The sequence below is a fragment of the Vipera berus genome, assembly GCF_964194415.1.
Source record: "Vipera berus genome assembly, chromosome: 3".
Classification (NCBI taxonomy): domain Eukaryota; kingdom Metazoa; phylum Chordata; class Lepidosauria; order Squamata; family Viperidae; genus Vipera; species Vipera berus.
The window spans coordinates 165,742,510-165,763,652 of NC_138204.1; the positions used below are offsets into that span (position 1 = coordinate 165,742,510).

At 35.1% G+C, this 21,143-nt stretch overlaps 1 protein-coding gene across 4 annotated transcripts in view; it reads right to left on the reverse strand.

The window, feature by feature from the left end:
* Nucleotides 1-21,143, reverse strand: part of PTPRM (protein tyrosine phosphatase receptor type M) — a 488,729-nt gene that overhangs the window by 310,619 nt on the left and 156,967 nt on the right. For all 4 annotated transcript variants that reach the window (XM_081323493.1, XM_081323492.1, XM_081323491.1 and 1 more), the window contains exons 3-5: nt 6,030-6,298; nt 1,872-1,950; nt 634-749 (exon numbers count right to left, since the gene is read on the reverse strand). In XM_081323493.1, the coding sequence (XP_081179619.1) occupies nt 634-749; nt 1,872-1,950; nt 6,030-6,298 (464 nt within the window). The remainder of the gene's footprint in view (nt 1-633; nt 750-1,871; nt 1,951-6,029; nt 6,299-21,143) is intronic.

Sequence of the window (21,143 nt, forward strand, 5' to 3'; positions counted from 1 at the left end):
TTTTCCAAAGGTGCATGATTTTATTAAAAAAACTTTGCTGCTGCTTTATAATTAATAGCATGAAATTAAAAACAACTAGATATCTTCCAGGGGATGCCAAAGATTTGTATTAATGTACTGTAGCCCTAGACATACTACCACAATTGATCCCAGAATGGTCATAAGTCATTGCAGATGTAAGTCGAGATACCCACATGACTGGAAGCAATTTTCTGGCCTTTTTTGCAACAGCCATTAAGCAAACACTGCAACTGTTAAACAAACATTGCTGGCAAATGAATGGGTAGTTCTGGGAAAAACTGGCAAGAAACATTTAACCACAAAATTCTACAATTCTAAAGCTGATCCACCCAGCTTGTGTTCTGGGGGACTCGGGGAGGGAAGTGGTAAAATCATTTACAATGGCCCAAGGTACTTTACAGGCCATTAAGCATCTTTTTTGTGGCAGTCATAACTTTGAACAGTTGCAAAATTACAAGTTGTTAATCAAGAATACCTATAACCTCTTTTCCCCTGCTTTTAATCACAGGAATCAAAACAGAAAAATCTCTATTGCCGTGGATAGTCATAAATCTATCACATTTTCAAAATATCACTTTGATAAGGAAAGAAAAGAAAAACAAACAAGGTTACCTGTAGCCAAAGCTTATTTCCTTGAATAGTTCTACCATTGGCGGTGCAATGAAAAGTAGCAAACTGGCCAGCATTGACTTCTACACTCTGGAGGCGCAGGAAATGGGGTGTGCTGGCTGTTTAAAATAAAGAGGCAAAGGGAGAGTCATATTATTAGCAATAGCACTTAAACTTATATACCGCTCCACAGTGCTTTACAGCACTTTCTGAGCAGTTTACAATGTCAGCATATTGCTCCCCAAAATCTGGGTCTCATTTTATTGACCTCGGAAGGATGGAAGGCAGAGTCAACCTCATGCTCTTCAGGATTGAACTCCAGAGTGTGGGCAGAGATAACCTGCAATACGGCATTCAAATCACTATGCCACCAGTGTTCCTATTAGTAGTCCCACATTGTTCTAATTATTTTTTCAGATTCAACTTTTCAAAAAACTGCTTTCACAGAATGGTAAAGTTGGAATGATCCATTCAGATTTCAGTAAAAGAATTCAAATCCTACTTTGTTTTAAATATCTGAATAACATATTTATATTGTAAGCCAAGAAATCTCAACAAAAATTAATTTTAAAATATTTATTTCTAATTATTCATAATAATCAGTTATCAGGATATTATTCTTGATCACTTTGTTATATACCTCAAAGAAAGGTAGTTTATGTAGAGATAAATTATAGAATAAGTAAAATCAAATTGAGTTCAGAATCTATTGACTTCATGAATAATATGTATAGTTTTCTTGGCAAAAATATGGAATGTACTGTATTTGCCATGATCTTCTCGGATGTTTTTCAACTAATCAGTTTAGCCCACAGTCTTACAATTCACTAGGGGGCTCCCCATTAACTTCTATAAGTAGGTCTCACACTATTTAAGTTAGGAATGCACATAAGGTCAGTCAGGAATCACTGAGGCATTTTAAAACTAATGTATATTACTGCTGGGAATGATCAGGAAATGCATGTAATATAGATTCAGTATCGACTGAATTGTTGGAAAAATGCCTTTTCCTATATGCGAAGGCCAGGATTCTGGTCCAATTGCCTTTGCAGGTTCATATAACATATAACTTAGTCTCCTATCATCAGCTAGAAGAGTATGTTTTTCAACGATCTTCAATGTTATAAGAGTTCTGGGCACCTACAGATTTAAACAGACCCCTTATTTGGGTTTAGAATAAAATAATAATAGATTTATTCCAATGATATTCTGAAATAATTGAAAATATAATATTCACTTACTACATGGATGACCTAAAACCTTCACATCATCAATAGCCAGGTATCCTTGATGACCCAAAGTGGTAACTTCAAAAACTACCTGAAATATGAAAAAGCAAGTAACATAAATAAGCTTAGTGACAGATTTATGCTTATGAAATGTTAGCATAATTACAGCTATTTATTTCTTTAACCCAAAACAAATCTTGCGAGTTTACCAGGTGAATGGCACAGGGAACAAAGCTATTAAAGAATCGGGTAGTCCTGCTAGAAATACTTCAAAACCTCCTCCCAAAGGGGAGAAACAGAAACAGACCGTGAAGAGTGTGGGGTCTTTGAGCTCTAAGCAGATAACGCTTACAAGCAGCATACTGAATACCAGGGAATGAGCTTCCTATGATCTTCTCGGCTATCCTTACCAATCTCTGAATGGACTTTCTATCTGAGGCACGTCTGCTACCAAACCAGATAGTGATGGAGTTTATTAAAATGCTTTCAATCATGCCTCTGTAAAAAGTGGCCAGGACAGAAGGAGAAAGATGTGCTCTCCTCATCTGACGCAGAAAATGCAGACACTGGTTTGCATTTAAAATAATGCAGGAAAAGATAGGAATCCAAATTATATTCATCAATAATTTTACCGATGAACTGGTTTACTGGCTGTACCATTATTTGCAGCCAATTTTATTATGCAATACCTAATTCAGTAAATAATTATTCCTCCAAACATTTTGTGTTTATCTAATTTATACAAATTAAATTAAATATTAGGCTAAGAATTATTTGACAGAGTATATTTTTAGGCTCAAGGCACTAGATCAGACATGTCAAACTCGTGATGTCATGTGATGCCACACAACGTATTGGGACGATTTTGCCATTGCCAGCAATGGGGTGGGCGCGGCTTCCAGATGATGCGTCCAGCCCACGGGCTGGCAGTTTGACACCCCTGCACTAGATTATGAACTGAAAACAAATCCCACTCCTTACTAGTTTGATGATATTACCTAGTTTGGGTAATGAGACATCTGCAAGAAAACAACCAAGGTCATAGAGTACCAAAGACTCCTCATATTCTTTTTTAAAATAGCACCTTTTCGTTGTAACTGACTACTGCTACTTTTGGAAAGGCTTAGACAAAACAAGGAAAAGAAATGCTAGAAGTATACGATGTTATGTTCGTGGTGATGGTTTATTATTTCCAGGGCTTTTTTTCCTCATAGAATGCTCAGAATGGAGTTCCGGCACCTTTTTTGGATGGAACCTTGTAGGGTAGGCAAGGCGGGTTGTATGACATGTGTGAGTTCCGGCATCTTTTTCTTTTACAAAAAAAGCACTGATTATTTCCTATGTTAATATTTTCACTTTAAACTGCCCATTTTTAATTTCAATATCGCTGAAACATCTGACATGGAAATCACTCAGATTAGGCAAAGTAGCTCTTTTGAATAGAACACAGTTTCTCTTATTCCTGTTGATATACTAGACACATCAGGCAGGAAAGAACTGGTTAAAAGACAGATTACATTTCTTCATGAAAAGCAAGCACTGGATGTCTGCCTTAGAGTTGTCTTACATCAGTCTATCCTGTAGATGCCTGCCAAACAGGAAATAGGGAAGCTGTTTAACATTGCACTGTCCCTGATCCTCCCTGCTTCAGTGAAGAGCAAAATTAGCTTTTCATTCCTGCCACTTTTCCCTTCTCAATGGAAATGGGGGAGGGGGCTTACTTGCCACCTTAAGTGATTACTGCTGAAAATGCGCTAGTACTATATAAATAACTGGCTAGCTCCACAGAACAAAAGGAATAAACATATTTTCTTTCGGTACATGACCTCATGTTCTAAGCAATTAAAATTCCTGTAGTTCAAAGGTGAATTGTACCTAATCATAAACTTAATTTATAATCATGTAATGAAAAAGAGTAAGAATTTACTTACATCAGTTTGATTAATTAAGGCACTTATGTAAATACATTTAAAATAATAATATCAAATAGAAAGTTTAGTCCTTGGATTATTTGACTCATATCTTGTATGTCCCCTAATCCTACAAAACCATTCTACATAGCTACATTTTGCGTTTCACATTGTGATTCTTCTATTGATAATGAAGAATTTATAAGATTAATGTCAACTATAGCCTCCAACAAAGAAGTGATTTAATATAAACAGTGAAAATTGGGCTTATGTAATTATGAAGTTGTTTGTACTGATTTATTTTTCAAGTCCACAATCCCAAACCTATTTATTCAATAAGGACTTCAACAACTCCACAGTAAATTGCTTGTCAGTTAAGGCCACTATTTTGTTCTATTTTTATTCTCAAAGTCTCTGTCAGTATTTTTAGCAGTGGTGACTGAATCTCACTGATTCTGTTTCAATCAAGTGTCTGTTTATTGTTGGATGTGTACATAAATCTAAGGGATGGCTATTTTTAAGCAATGCATAAGCTATTATAAGATGACTTTTTCTGAATTCCAAACAGAATGGAGACTTTGTCTAGAGAAAGCTAAATGAAAGCATTATAATCCTGCAGTTTCAACAATAAACCTATTTTATTTATATTAAAGTTATGTTCACAGCACTTCTGTAACTTAAAAGGAAATAAGGGGTGGGCATAGCTTCGGTATGATGAAACCGGCCTGCAGGCTGGCAGTTTGACACCCCTCTCCTAAGCACTTCATTTGTAGTAGCAGGAATGAGGCTCAGAGTTTAAATCTAATTATCATTAAGTAAGAATGAAGCAGGAGTTCTCCTAAATACCTTTCTTAAAAACTAAGCTATACTGAGTTCTTATTTTCAAGTAAATATGATTAAACATGCAAAGAAATTAACATAAGAAAAAAGCTATTATGGATCTGTTCCTTCTTTATCATTCATTTTTACTGAATTATAATAACCTTCAATCAAAAAGACACACACACACACACACACACACACACACAAATACATACCCAACCCTATTTGTTTTTAGCTATAGATTTTGAGATTCATAGGATTCATAATATGTTTGCTTTTCAGCAGCCCGTTTTCTTTCATGTAAAATATAAAATAATGCTCTATACATAAATAATATGGCATTTATTTTAGAGTTATGCAAACTGCCTGCATTTAGGTGTATCACCTTAAAGACAAAAAGTAAACTAACAGCCATCAGGATTGATAATTGAATCAGCTAGAAGAATGGAAATAAAAACCCATTCTATGTAAAAGTGATGAAAATGCCAACTATCACTTGTAAAGCAGAAGAAACAAAAGTTATACCAACTAAACAAAGATGGATCAAAGAATTTTAAAAAATAAGAAATAGAAGAGATGTCTTGAGGTTATCCATTATTAACCAGCATCTGGACATAAGAATAAATAGGTAAACAGACTTCTCTATTATGCTGAGATACATTTAAATTACATGTATCAGGTTTATATTAAATTCACGTAATATCAAATTCTATCCATATCTAGCAAATTAGCAAAACAGCAGATGTACATTTATTCAAGCCATTTTTATAGTGATGCACTTTTAGTGTGCATCTAGAAGAAATCTCTTATGGAGAACTTACTGGTGGACCACTTACTGATGGACAGTCTGTAAACAAATCATTAAGAAGAGATTAAATAACTACCTAGCTAAAAAACTTAGAATTAAATGCACATAAATTAACATGAAGGTTAGAGCGATATTGTTTCATATAAGACATGGTTTAGAGAAATAATTAATAGCTACAAGACATATCTTGAAAGGAAACAATAACTATGTTCACAAGGCCATGCATACTAAGAAGCATTTCAGTAGACACTTCTAAATATAGAGATATAATACACCACAACATCTACAGAAGTGTGACATACACTGCTTTTAAGATTCCTGGCTCTATTCAATAAGCATTAGTGGGAGTTATCTGCCTATATTGTCTTCAGAAAAAGAAAATCTGAAAACAAAATAAAATTATTTTTCAAATAGAGAAAATAGTATTTTGTAAAATAAAGAATATATTTTATTGGGCACCCGAAGAATACCATCCTTCATCCTTTTAAAGAAGGTACTTATTTACTTTGTAAATAATTTTATACAATATTTTATATAGCTCCAATAAGGGCATTAGTCACGATATAAATTGACTAAACACTGAAAACAGAGGAAGAATGTTTCATAGGTGAAAGAACCAAAAAGCAATACCTGGTAAAAGTTTGGCCAAAACGTGCTGACTGCTAATTCCACTCTATTCCAAATGCCAATAGGAGCATCCGAGACATTCCAAACTGGACTTCCAAGCTCACCATTATTAACCTTCACATAAACATTCAAAATTCCAGGACTGGAACCACTCTTGCTGGAAACAAAAAAATTGAAATCGATGCAATGTGTGTCATTTTCCTTTAGTTGTGGTAGCAAAAGATGGGCTTTTTGGCCAATTCTTTCAGTAGTGTTCACCAACATGAAAGATCCTGCAGAAAATAAATGAAAGACAATAAGTAATTGGTTGGAATTTAGATCTCTTTCCATTCCCAATTTCTTCCTTTTTTTGCTGCCATGCAATTGTTGTTGTTCTATGGAAATGTGCAAAATGGTTTGGATTTGAAGCATTTTAAGGATGATCATTCCAGCAATGATCGGAAAAACATATTTCAACTTGAAATGACTGATTTAAAAAACTGAAAATGTTTTCTGTAACCTTACTATCATACAAATTATAATATACTATAATTATATATTGTAGGCTGATATTGTATTAGATTCTGTAATTTCAAAACAAGGTAGAATAAAGTTTACTCTGGGAAACAAGCAAATACATTATTTTCTTAAACCACCAACTAGAAGTAAGTTTCTTCCTAGTTTTGAGATGCCATTCATAGCTGGGAAAGTTAAATATTTCTCCTGATTTCCTATATCTGTTTATTAGAAGAAATAAAACAATAATTTCTTTTTTAAAAAGTTGTAGAATCCATAAGAAACAACACAATTTACTCTTGTTATCATTGTATGGATCAATATAATCCATATAAGACATATTATAATACAAGCTGTGTCTTATACATGTAGCCCTCAGTTAACTAGAATAATTGGGATGTCAGGTTCCATTTTTAAGAGATACAGTGATAAAGTGTGATGTCATGTAATTGTGCCAACTTACAACAATAGTTCTGGTAGTTCTGGTGGAAGTGAATCACATGCAGTCATTAAAGATGACATCATGTGATCACCATATGCCAAAAATTGAGAGTGAAGGTTACAAGTGGTGATCATATGACTGCAGAACCCTGCTTCCGTTGTAGTTTGTGAGCTGGCTACCAAACCCAAATCACAATCAATGACTGTGAGGATGATGCCACAGCTGTAACTTGAAGAACCAGTCCTGTTGTATCTTTGAAAGGTTGTTGAATGAATAGTAATTAATCAAGTGTACTGCATGCACAGATAATTTTTCAAATAGTTTACATAAATAAATGCATAGTACTGTATCAGAATCAAATGGCCAGATGAGCTAAATATGTACTCAATGACATGTTCTACAGAATACATAATTTAAATTATATATAGAATACATAAGACATTTTTTCTGCAATGCTGTTTCTTATTACATCAGAATTTGGATATGTGCAGAATTATTCTTCCATATTAAAAATTATATGAATATTAATTTAAGGTTCAAAATCTAAAAGTGTAGGAATATGAATACTGCAATATCTTAGGCATATTTATTTTGGATTACTAGTCTTAAGCAGACTTGACTAAACTAATATACCTAGTAACACAATATTTTGATGCTATGATCTAGGCCAGGGGTAGGCAACCTTGGCTGTTTTATGACTCGTGGACTTCAACTCCCAGAATTCCTGAGCCAGCCATGCTGAGGGGAAAGGGAGAGGTTTCCAAGCTGAGTTATGCTGGCTCAGGAATTCTGGGAGTTGAAGTCCACGAGTCATAAAACAGCCAAGGTTGCCTACCCCTGATCTAGGTGTAAGGAATATGGAATAATAATTGAACCTACTGAATTGGACTGAATTTGTGAAGAAGGGATCAGTATGAAAGCAAAAGGTTTCATCTTCTGTTTTTACACAATGGCAATGTACACCCTCCAGTACCCATTGGCTATGTTGCACACATTGAAAAAAACATACAAAAACATGAAACAGTTGTTGAAGCATATGCAGTAAGTTATTCTGAAATTATATTTGTGTTCAGTTTGAAGTAGTCTATCATAATCACCAAAAGTTTTTCAGGAAGCAAAACTTTTAAAAAATGGTTGCCCGGTAATGATGGTGGCACGGTGGTTAGAGTGCAATATTGCAGGCTAACTCTGCCCACAGCCTGGCATTCGATCCTAATGGGGCTCAAGGTTGACTCAGCCTTCCATCCTTCCAAGGTCAGTAAAATGAGGAGCCAGATTGTTGGGGAAAATATGCTGACATTGTAAACTGCCCAGAGTGCTGTAAAGCACTATGAGGCGGTCTAAATGCTATAGCGGTTGCCATTTTGAAATACTAATACTGTTTATGACATAGCTAGATTAAAGCCTTTGGGATGTCTTGTTGCTACTGTTATCATATAGGAAAGGAAAACATAAAAATGCAAAGATGGAATTACAGTAAGAATACAGAATGTATGAAGCATGAACACAGGAAAGCTCAACACAGTGGAAGTTGAAATGAAATGACTAAAAAATGGAAATCTTAGGCATCAGTGAATTGACATGGACCAGGACCCTTTCAGTCAGAAGATCAGAGTATTTATAATTCAGGACATAAAAAAAAGATGAAGTAGTGTTGCTTTTATTGTTAAAAAGGTATAGTAAGAACAGTATTTAGCTACAATGCAATCATCGAATAATAATATCAGTTAGATTTTGTGGTCATGTTTCAGCTCCAACTACAGATGCAGACAAAGAGGATAAAGTTAAATTTGAAATTGACAGAACTTGGAAGCAAAATATGCTGCTTGTGACTGGAGACTGGAATGCCAAAGTTGGAACCATGAGAGAGGAAAATGTAGCTGAACTGTATGGCTTAGGAAACTGAAATGAAACAGAGATAACTTACAAATTTCTGCCACTCCAATTATTTTTTCATAGCTAACACTATCTTCAAATAACCAAAACTATGCCTCCATACATTGGACGTCAAATTGTCTCTATTATTACTAAAAGGAGTTGAGGGAGTTCAATTATACCATGAAGCTCTTGGCCAGGTGCTGATTATGGAACAGATCACAAACTTCTCATGTATAAGTTCCAATTTAAACTGAACAACAACAAGAATAATAATAATAAGAAATCCAATCGGTTTCCATGATATGAACTTAAACTTATATCCACCATTTTTAAGGAGAACATCAGGAATTGCTTTCAAGTCCTGAACTTCACTGACAGGGAACCAGATAAATTATGGAACGAAGACTAGAATTTAACAAGTTCCTCAAAAAACAACTTCAGAGAGCTGTTTTCTAAAGGATATCAATGGACAGATAGTTATCAAATCAAAGGAGATCAAATGAAGATGGAAGGAATATACAGCAGAGATCTTACCATTCAAAATATTTTAGAAGATATTCCTTACCCGTGAGGGCTTCTAGTACTAGAAAATGAAGTTAGATCAGCAGTCTGGTCATTACCAAGTTGGAAGGTTACACAAATTGAAGGACTACTCCCTGAAACATGGCAAGCAGCAGAAAAAGTAGTAGTACATACTTTAACCATACTATGCCAGCTAATCTGGCGATCAACATAGTAACCAACTGATTGGAAAAGGTCAATCTACACTTTTATTTTTCTTCATAGCATTTTCCCACTAGTGCAGCATTTGGTGGTTGTTTTTTTTTTTTTTGGTTTTTTGGATAAATCAAATCTTGGTCTATTGTTGCAACAAGAATTGTTGCCCAAGCTTGACGTCATAGGCTGAGAGAGAATGACTGGCCCAAAGTTGTCGCCCAGTCAGCTTTCATGCCTGAGGTGGAACTAGAACTGATATATTCCTGGTTTCTAGCCCGGTGCCTTCACTTAACCATGCTCCATATAGTTTCCATTCCAGAGGTAGTTTTAAAATCCTTAGTTTTCAGATATAAATAGAAGTGTCAAGAAGGAGAGAAACATACAAAAGTTTAAACTCATGGTTTATTATACTGGAGAACAAATCTAAAATCCTAGTTAGAAGTAACATACAGCAGCTTGTCCCACAAACAGCCAGAAAGAAGCAGCTTCCCACTTTGTCTGTATTCAGCATTTGTCAGCCCACTTGGTAAAAAAAGCGTACGAAATAATTTCAAAGAATTGCAAAAACTACTTTTATTGAGATTGGCTATAACAGCAGAGTGTTGCAGGTGTGACAGTGGTGATATTGACTTAACAAATGTTTTGTTGCCCTAGTTGCATATCTTCATCAAGATCATTTTCCTTACGGTCTATAGCATTTTTATAATCACCTGTATATATTACTTAGCTGCAAAAATCATGCCTCTTGATCTGGCTAATCATTGTGTTTCCAATATCACTTTCAATTTATGGCACCCTACTTCTTTTGGTTTTCATTTGCTGTTGCTCGCATCCTGGGTTCTTCAATATGAAACTAATACCCTATTGCTGGAACTTTATTAATTTCTTTCATCCTATGCTTTTTAATTAGTTTTTTCACATCTGAACTCTATTATTAAGTAATTAGATTGTAATTCCAACTATTCTGTTCTTTCTTACTGGATTGCCTAACTCAACTTGACCTTTTTAATTAGAAGGAAAATATGAAATAAGTACAAATTATTTTATATTATATACAGAATGCTAACAAAGTGTGCATTAAATGTTGAAGAAAATAAAGGACTACCAGTACTTCCACTGTTGATTCCATTCTTTGTAGTTGGAACAATCCAAAACCTAGAAGATAGTACTGGGTGACTAACAAGATAAAGATTTTCTACTACATGAGACTGTGGCTTGGCTAGTTGGATGCCACATTGTGTTTGGATGCACGTGTGGGATTTATTAAGCTTTTGCGCCTGGAAAAGGGGTGAACACACCTTTTGTTGTTGTTATTAAGGGTCATATCCCTCAATGGTAATCTTTTAGAGGAACATACCATCAGTAATTAAGCAACCAATGGTAGTGTCCAAACAGTGGTGGGATTCAAATATCTGAACAACTGGTTCTCTGTGTGGATGCCGCTTCTGATAGTCTATTCTGGGGTTGGGCAACAAAAAATTAGCTACCGGTTCTGCCAAAGTGGTACAAACCGGCTGAATCCCACCACTGAGCCTGAACCATTATATTGGCAATCCATTTCTTTTCTACTCCTAACTCTCCTTTTATCTGTTTTTCTGAAGCAGCTGCTTCCTGAAAGAAGATAGTTATGAAAGAGACTTTAGAAATTTGACCAAAGACTGTATGCAAGTGTACAAAATTACTGAGTGAGATCAATTTGGCAGTTATAAGGAATTAATGTGACAATGATCCATAGCCTTCATAAATTAGAAATTAAAAAGCAAAGCTTAGGAAAGTACCCAGGATATATTACAATTTTATTACTGTTAGGGATATGGTAATTTTCAAACCAAACATCTGTTTGTAAAAGCAAGCTACAAAACAGAGCAGACTTAATATGCAAAATAATAACACTGTACCAAGTGGTCATTTGCAATAAATATTTTAGAGGTTGTATCTGTCTTCATTAATAGAGTACAACTTTTGCAATATTTGATCACCATTATAAGCTATCACTGCAAAACTGTATTTAAATTAAGATGGACTGCTATGGAGTTTATTTAATTCATTGTTCTGTCCCTCCGTTCTATGAAAATCTGAATATAATTCAATTACATCACTTAGAAAATAGTTTCTGCTTTGGAGGTATCTAAGAAAACCAGAAATTACAAAATCCAAAGCAGTAGATAACTGAAGCATAATCAATATGAAATAATTAGTTGGCTGTTTATATTGGTGATGGGAGAGGATACTTTTCTTCATGGAATCTTTGCTGATCTTTGAGATGGTTTCTTTGCAGACATTTCATTACCAAACTAGGTAACGTCTTCAGTGTAAGTGTGGGCTTTGCTCTCTGCTTGTATACAGTAGCTTGCCCTGTCAGTTTGGGTGAGGATATTCTCCTTGGTACTTTCTTGACTAGACTATCATCCACTACTTGATTGCTTTTCTGGACTTAATTCCTGCTTATATGGGTGTTGGCTGCTGGAAGGGATGTGTTCTGGTCCTTTCTTTGTTGCTTAGCTTTTGTTCACTCTTTTGAATGGTGTGCAAATATGGTTTGTTTCTATGTGTCTGTTGAGGGCAGACTTGACTGAATGCCAAACTTCCAGGAATTCCCAAGAATTTGGGGATTTGGCTTGGACTAGGATGCTCAAAATTTCTCAGTTGAAATTATAATTAATCTATCCATATGTTATGAGATTAAGAAATTTGCATCATGTCTTCTGAATGCTAGTTGGTGTTTATGGGTTGCCTTTGGTAGTCTTCTGCCTGTCTGTCCTACACAATGGCTGTTACAGTTCTTACACTGTTACATTGTAATTGACTCCTGATTTTCTTCTTGCATTACTGGATCTTTTGGTTTTCTTAAGTTGTTTAACCAATACAAGCTTAGAATAGAATAGAATAGAATAGAATAGAATAGAATAGAATAGAATAGAATAGAATAGAATAGAATAGAATAGAATAGAATAGAATAGAATAGAATAGAATAGAATAGAATAGAATAGAATAGAACCTTGGAGGCCTTCTAGTCCAGCCCCCTGCTCAAGCAGGAGAACCTATACCATCTCAGACAAGTGACTGTCTAGCCTCTTTTTAAAAATCTCCAGTGATGGAGTGCCCACTACTTCTGGGGGCAAGCTATTTCACTGGTTAATTGTCCTCACTGTCAGGAAGTTTCTCCTTAATAACAGGTTGCTTCTCTCTTTGATCAATTTCCAACATTGTTTCTTGTCCTATCCTCTGGTGCTTTGGTGACCCCCTCTTCTTTGTGGCAGCCCCTCAAATGCTGGAATACTGCTATCATGTCTTCCCTATTTCTTTTTTTCTTTAGACTAGCCAAACCCAAGTCCTGCAGTCGTTCTTCATATGTTAGCTTTTTTGGCTGCTGCTGTAAGTAAAATTACTATACATCAAAAAAATCTCAGAAACAACCAACAAATTATTATAACCACACGGCATCACTGTAATGATGTAATTATAACAAAGCAGCTAAAGCCCTCCAAAACATCTTAAGTAAAATAAAATCAGGCTGTGCAGCGGAAAATTTTGTAATACAAAACTTTCTGCTGTTAGCTTCATTAAGTCTCAGAGGAAGAACAATACATTTAAAAAGTACATTTTTGCAAAAAAAAGATAAAAAAAAAACATATTGACTAACCGGCTTTAATAAAATGAAATAAAATACTGCTTTGAAATGCTGGTTGGATGTGTGCCTTTATACTTGGAAATGTAAATAATTGTAGTACAGCTGGGCAAAAGCTGTTGTATAGTAAACAAAATTTTACATGAATCAAGTGTTTTAAATCTTTTCCTAAACAATATAAAATAAAATACAGCTTTTTATAAATGATGTTTAATTATTTATGCTATTTCCAGGATGTGCTAGTGTCATATATTTCAAAATGCTAAGGAAATACAAAGTTAAAACAAAAATTGCTAATGAACAATAATCACTTAACTAATACCAAATAGAAAGCATACTGTCAGCCCTGCGAGGTAGACCAGAATTGAATACCAAAGTCATGAATACTAAAATTACTTTTATCATAGGGTTACACTAGCAGAATCTTGAAATGAGCCTCCCATCCCTGCTTTATCCTAAAAAGAACTAGGGAAAGTCACCTCCGAGTTGCTTTCTCAAATTACATTCCTGCTTTGAACTCAAGTTTTCTCTTAACATTGGCTGTGGCACTTCTTCCACTTCCATAAGTTATTCTCACAGAGCATTATACATGCCAACTTGTTCTCACTTTATTGTTTTGCTTAAATCTGATTACTATCTTCAATACTGCAAATATTTTCCAACCAATCTGCACAAAAATCCTAAAATGTCTGAGAATTATTTATTTTGTAAACAAAAACATGGATCTGTAAAATATCATATGTAGCATCCGTTGTACATTGATGTTATGCATAAAGGACTCATATTCTTTTTAGGTATTCTACACTAACATTTTACAAGGGTATTGTACTTTTAAAGTATTCGTAAATTTTGTAGATAAGCAATCCTGAGATTCAACCAATGAGTTTTCCAGTTTTAATTGTTGCCCCTTTCCAATTTTAAGTCCTCGACTTACAACCACAATTGAGCCCAAAATTTCTGTTGCTAAGCTAAAGAGTTGTTAAGTATGTTTTGCCCTATTTTATGACCTTTCTTGCCACAGTTGTTAAATGAATAACTGCAGTTATTAAGTTAGTAAAACCACTGTTAAGTGAATCTAACTTCCCCATTGACTTTGCTTGTCAGAAGGTCGCAAATGGTAATCACATGATCCCCCGACGCTGCAACCATCATAAATATAAGTCAATTGCCAAGTGTCTGAATTTTGATCACATGACTGTGAGGATGCTGTAATGGTTGTAAGTGTGGGAAATGGTCTGAAGTCATTTTTTTCAGTGCCATTGTAACTTTGAACGATCGCTAAATGAACTGTTGTAAGTCAAGGATTACTTGACATTAAAAAAGATGAAATAATGACTATGCAACCCCACTTCCAATTTTTATTTCCTCTAGGGGTAAGGGTGCAGATAAATCCTTCTTTCAGATCTTTTGTTTATGAAGAGTATGCACACACACACACACACACACACACACACAAATATAACAGCAAGTTTCTATGAGGATAAAACTGTTTCCATCCGCAACAACTTTGATTCAACTGTTTCTGCAATAAAACATACAGATAAGCCTATTAAACAACATGGAGTTGATAGAAAAAATTCAACATTGAAGATACAGGATATTGATAAGATCTATGAAATATAACCCATTGCATGCTTATTCAACTGTGCCATCATGATTTACTAGATCTCACACGGGAGACTATATAGAAGTGATAAATATTTCTGTGGGAGATGATGTATATCCATTCCTAAAAACATAATCTGGATATTAATATTGTTAGTTACTGAGCAGTTACTTGCAAGCTTCTTAGGCAGACTGTCAAAACACATGGTTGTTCTCTTATTTATTTACTTTCTATACTGCTACACTCCATATATCCTTCAAATCCTGCTGTATTCCCTAATCATGGTGGCCAGAGTGGGTGGGACATTTCTGGAAGGGATGAACAAAAAAAAATCGATGTCTATGCAAAGAGTGTACAATCCCAAAAGGTCCAATAAAGGGTTGAAGGTTATCCAAGCTGCCCAGCTAAAGCAGCTGGCATAAGGCAGCAGCAATATAGGAAGATGCTGGAGATGGAAGTAGTTACAATGGCAAAGGGATCATTTTATACTGTGCAAGAGAAGGCACCATTCTTGTATTTTGTCAAGAAAATCACATGCATAGAAAATACAAAATGATTGACAATATAGCGACAGATAATGGACCCCTCAGGTTAGATGGTGCTCCACATGCTACTGAGGAAGAGCTGAGCATATTTCAGAATACTAATAGTGTTTATGATGTGGTTAGATTAAAGCCCTTGGGACATTTAGTTGCTCACATTGTCATTCAGGAAAAGAAAATCTGAAGCTGCAAAGATAGAATTATACTCTGAACATGGAACATAAGAATAATGTACATGGGAAAGTTCAACATAGTGAAAAAAGAAATGAATCAACTAAACATTTATGTCCTAGGCATCAGCAAACTGAGATGGAATTTAGTCAAAAGATCACATTGTTAACTATTTAAGACATAAAAAACAGAAGAAATAATGTTTCATAGTTAGAAAATGTATAGTAAGAACAGAAGTGGGCTACTACACAATCAGTGACCAAATATCGATTAGACTTTGTGGAAAACCTTTTAATGGCAATTATCCAAGCTTGGATAAAAAGAAAACCGACTTATCAGTTACTGACAATCCAACAGTTCCTTCATTTTTAAAACAATCTTCAAACACCCAAAATGAGTTCAGTATACTTAAATATCACCAGATACATTGCATGGAAATAAAATTGATTGTACTATTGGCTAAAATTTTGGAGTTTAGTGAGGACATGGCCAGGGATTGACTGTGGCACAGATCATGAAATGCTCATGTATAAATTCCAAGTTAAGCTAAAATGAAAGATCACAACCAATCAGTTCCCATAATTTTCATTGAATATTTGTTTGTTTGCTAGTTGGTTTATTTCATTTCAATAAATAAACCAATAAGCAAACAAACAAAAATATCCTAAAATACGTCAAGAGGACTAAATGATTTTATACTGTATGGAGTACTCCTAGACTAGAGAAGGATAAAATCTATTTATTTCTGGTTGAATTTCAATCTCACAGAAGTCTGGGTCCATTTCAAAATTTGTAGGGGGTGTGGGCAGAAATTGAACCATTATGGTCTTCAGTAAAGCATTTGTTCATCAATCTCAATCCTCTTTACTCTTTTGCCCCAAGCTACTCAGTAGGGACAAAATGAATGAATCTATATTTCATGTTTCAGTCACAATGTATATGGTTACTAGGTGACCAATCAAATTATGATCAGTCACTTAGTAACCATTTAAAGTTATATCAGAGTCCGCAAATGTTTCATATGACCTGATTTCAATGTTATAGTCACTGCAGTGCCCTCCACAACCACTCAGCCACCCTGGGACTTGCAGGACTCAGCTTGTTCCTCAGCCAACTCCAAGACCCAGCAGTACCCAACTTACCCTTTCTGGGTTTTGTTGCAGCTTCTAAGAGAAACACCCAGCCAATAGGGGGCTCAGTTTTCCCATTTCATGATCCTATAGGGGGCTATATTTTTAAGGATGTTCCATTTTTAAGGAGGTGTCTATAGAGGTTCTCAGTCATCAGGTATGGTTGTCCCAAAGGTGCTGTTTTTCAGGAGGCAACTGGACTTCCTTGCGTTTCTTTTGAAGGCATTTCACTTCTCATCCAAGAAGCTTTTTCAGCTCTGACTAGATGGTGGGGAGTGGAAGGATTTATATTGCTTGCAGACAGACGTTCATTTGCTGTCTGAAAGCAATACAAATCTTTTCACTACCCACCATATAGTCAGAGCTGAAGACTCTTCTTGGATGTGAAGCGAAATGTCTTCAAAAGAAACACAACAAAGCCCAGTTGCCTCCTAAAAAAAGCACCTTTGGGATTTTTAAGGAGGTTTCCAAAGGACCCCAATAATATCTCCTGCTTGCAGAATAGCATGAGCAGCCTCTATAGAAAGCTGAGCTTATATATTGGCCAGGCACTTCTCTTTGAGATTACAGAAGAAAGGAAAGAAGGAACCAAGCTCTACCCATTCACATAGAATTTGTGCTTGTTAATGAAAATTCCTATTAGTTCACAAGTAGGATAAGGGGGATGCAACTTTCTTCCTATTCAGTAAATATGGTATCCTTAGACTAGTAAAATTAATAATAATAATCACTCTCTCTCATGCCCTGGTCACCTACAGAATCGATACTGTAAAGCACTCTGGGCCTGCCTTGAAGAACATCTGAAAGTTTCATTTGGTGCAGTTATATGTGCTTCTAAGATGGTACATTTATTTTATTTTTATTTTAATCCCATTTATATCCCGCCCTTTTCCGAAGACTCAGGGCGGCTTACAATTTAAGCACAAACCAATGCGCTTAGCAATAGCCTTCATTCTATGTATATGCCTGCTTATTAGGGCTTTCGGGGGCCCCCAAGCGGCATTATTACAAAGTCAGCTTATTGCCCCCAGCAATCTGGGTCCTCATTTTACCTACCTCGGAAGGATGGAAGGCTGAGTCAACCTTGAGCCTGGTGGGACTCGAACCTGCACTAATTGCATGTTACACCTCTGTTCTGTGAGCTACGTTGGTTGCCAGTTTGCTTCCAGGCGCAATTCAAGATGCAGGTTTTGACCTTTAAAGCTCTACATGGCATGGTGCAAGGTTATTTGAGGAAATGTCTCTTTCCTAGTGACATTGATTCGTCCCATCAGGTCCAGCAGAAGAGGTATGCTTTGGGTCCTTTCTATGAAGTTCGATCTAGCAGGACCCAGGAGCAGCACCTTTTCTGCTGTAGCCCCATCATCTGGAACATCATTCCTTTGGAAAGCCTTGAAAACATGATTCTTCCATCAACCCTGGGGATCCCATGGCAAGCCTACAAAGTGGTTGAATGAAACTAAATGTTGGTTGAATGAGACTAAATGATAGTATCTTGTTCTTTTACATTTTATTCTTTTATGTTTTTACTTTTGTTGTTATTTATTTTGTTTTTTAATATTTTTAATAATGTGATATGACTTTAATCATTATTTTGCTTATAAGCCTCAAGAGTAATTTTTTGTGTGAATGCCATTTTGTCTGCTTTGTTATATGAACACTTGCTCTGGTTCAATACTTGATAGTATCATTCAGTATCATGATGGTATTAGTCAGTATCTACAAAGATACAAAAAAGATAAACATACTTCCTATTTAGTGATAAATACAAAATATAACTAAAAGTTTCCTGGGTCTACCAGGAGAGAAGTAGTAAAGCTGAATTGCAACAGTGATTTTTCCATTATTTATAAGTAATTGCTTACACCAGATCAGCCCAAAGCCCTATACTGAAGTTTTCCCAAGTAACGTACAATACTACTTTTTCTTATAGCAGTTTTAATGTTTCAGAACATTTTAATGGAAGCACATGGATGTGTTATTACATTCAAAGCTTAACTATAGAGAAACTCTCTATGCCAACTTTACTGTGTTGATAGCCTCCATACAGCACCCAGCAATCATAAGCTTCTAACATCTACAATAGTCCATTAAATCAACATGATTTTATCACAATTTATACTAAATCTTAGTTATGTTGAATAAATTAATAAAGTATTCAGAACTATTTTTAAAATATACCATTCCCAATTTTTTTCAGACAGTATGTTAACATGCAAGCACTTTTTCAACATAGTTTACAAGAAATACAGTATAGCATTCCTGAAGATTTTGCTACCAAAGAATTCAGCTTTCATCTATTGGACTTTACAATGCCTATGAATACAGTAGTCTACTGACATTCTTTGCAGCATTGAGCTATAGCACAACATTAACAAAACCATAAATGAGGACTCTAAGCTAGCAGCTCCAATTGTATGTGAGATAGCATGGAATGAACTGAATATATCATCACGGCACTGATACCATTAAGGTCTTCTATGCATGGTTAATGTGCAGCCTTACTGGGAGCGAGCAGCAGGGTAATTGTTAGAAAGTAATAGTAGCAACATTTTGTTCAGGACTAGTCACACATGAGCTAGTCATTGGCATATCAGCTTTTCCTTCTATGATTGTGCTTTTCATAATTCTGCTTGGACAATAAAATCAGCAATGACTTTATTATTCTACAATTTTCTATATAGCTACAAGATAAGCTACCTGTCTCAAAAACAATTCCCAATATTTGACCTTGAGGTGTAAACAATAAGCCTATCATGATTACACAACAGCATTCACAGCAATAATAAAGAAAAGGGGGTGCTCTCTCTCTCTCTCTCTCTCTCTCTCTCTCTCTCTCTCTCTCTCTCTCTCTCTCTCTCTCTCTCTCTGTGTGTGTGTGTGTGTGTAGAAGCAAGAAAGAAAAGTACAAAAAAATTCTGACTTTGTTAGAAGCATTGTGAGAAAAACCATACCAACTAGGTACCCCACTATCAAATCAACAACACAACCTCCCATAATAGAAGCTGTGTAAGGACTTTATTTAAATGAGCCCAAACACACTGCAGCAACCCAGAACAGCAGAAAAAGGAAATGGAGCATTTATACAGCACTCAACCCAATACAGCACAACCAACACAAACCGTAAAAATAATTACACTGCCATATATCAAGAATATCTCAGAAACCGTAAATAGACTGCTATAACCACATGGAATCAGCATAGGACAGAAGCCAACAAAAGCCCTTCAAACATCCTAAGCAAACCAAAAGACCAGCAACCCCAGAAGAAAAATGAGGAGTCATCTACAACATACAATGTAAGAACTGCAACAACCACTATGTAGGACAAACAGACAGAAGACTGGCAGAACACATCCATGAACACCAAACCGCAGTCAAAAGGCACGACAAAAAATCTTTTATTTTAAATAAATATTTTATTAATTTTCTAGTTTTACAATCATAAGTACTTAATAAACAATGTGTTGTCCTGGGTCCATTAGTAATTCATTAGTACATATTTACTTCTTCAATCTAGGCCCAATATTACACCATCCAATGCTTCCTCTCTTCTTCCGGTAGTACACATTTGCCACGTTAGGCAAATACAACTCTTATTGTTGTTAATACATATACACTTGAATATCAACATCTTTGTTACATTTTCCTAATAATATCAATACTGTCAGTTTAAAATATCTTTTCTAACCAAAATATATATTAATTGCATTTGCATTTAATATCCATTTGTTCAATTAATATCCTGTTTTTCTGGCTTTTTTTAAATTTTAATTTCCAATCAGTGTTCAAAATGTCTCTATCGCTTATAATTTCTCATAATGTTATATTTGGATAACCAAAAGCTTCCTTTATTTCAAACCCTCTTAGCATTTTGATATTTCCTTTCTCATACCAAAATGTAATATTCTAATTATAAATCCTATCTTTCTAGTTATAATAATATTTAGATTTCTAACAATTATCTATTCTCAGCCATGTTCAAACATCTGATTAAATAGTATAATATCCCATCTAATTAGTCAAAACCTCTATTTTCTTCAGTCTTACTCTAGCTTTCTTCCTTTTCCAACTAATGTTCCAAGTCAATGCATTTGAATCAAGTAATTCTTCGTCTATTTTTGTGCATATTGTTTGGAATAAGAAAGACAATTTAATGAAAGTATTTTTGGAAGGACGCTCAGCCCATTGATATTCATTAAACAGCCTCCCTCCTTCTCCAATTTCCCACAATTCTCCTAACAGCTCTATCTTCCATTCAATCAGCTCTTCTTTCTTATTCTCAAGTATGTTCTGAGATCTTGACAGGTAAGATATCCTTTCCATTTCTGATATTATCGCTACATCTTCTAATTCTTTGTTTGTCTGAGTCTGTCTGTTAGTTCCTTTCTTTAGGTCCTCCATTTTTGCATCTGCTTCCTCTGATTTTCCTTCTATTTTCTGGGTTGCTAGTTCCTTCTTTGTAATCATTTTCTGAGTTTGCAAATTTAGATTAAAGAATTATTTTA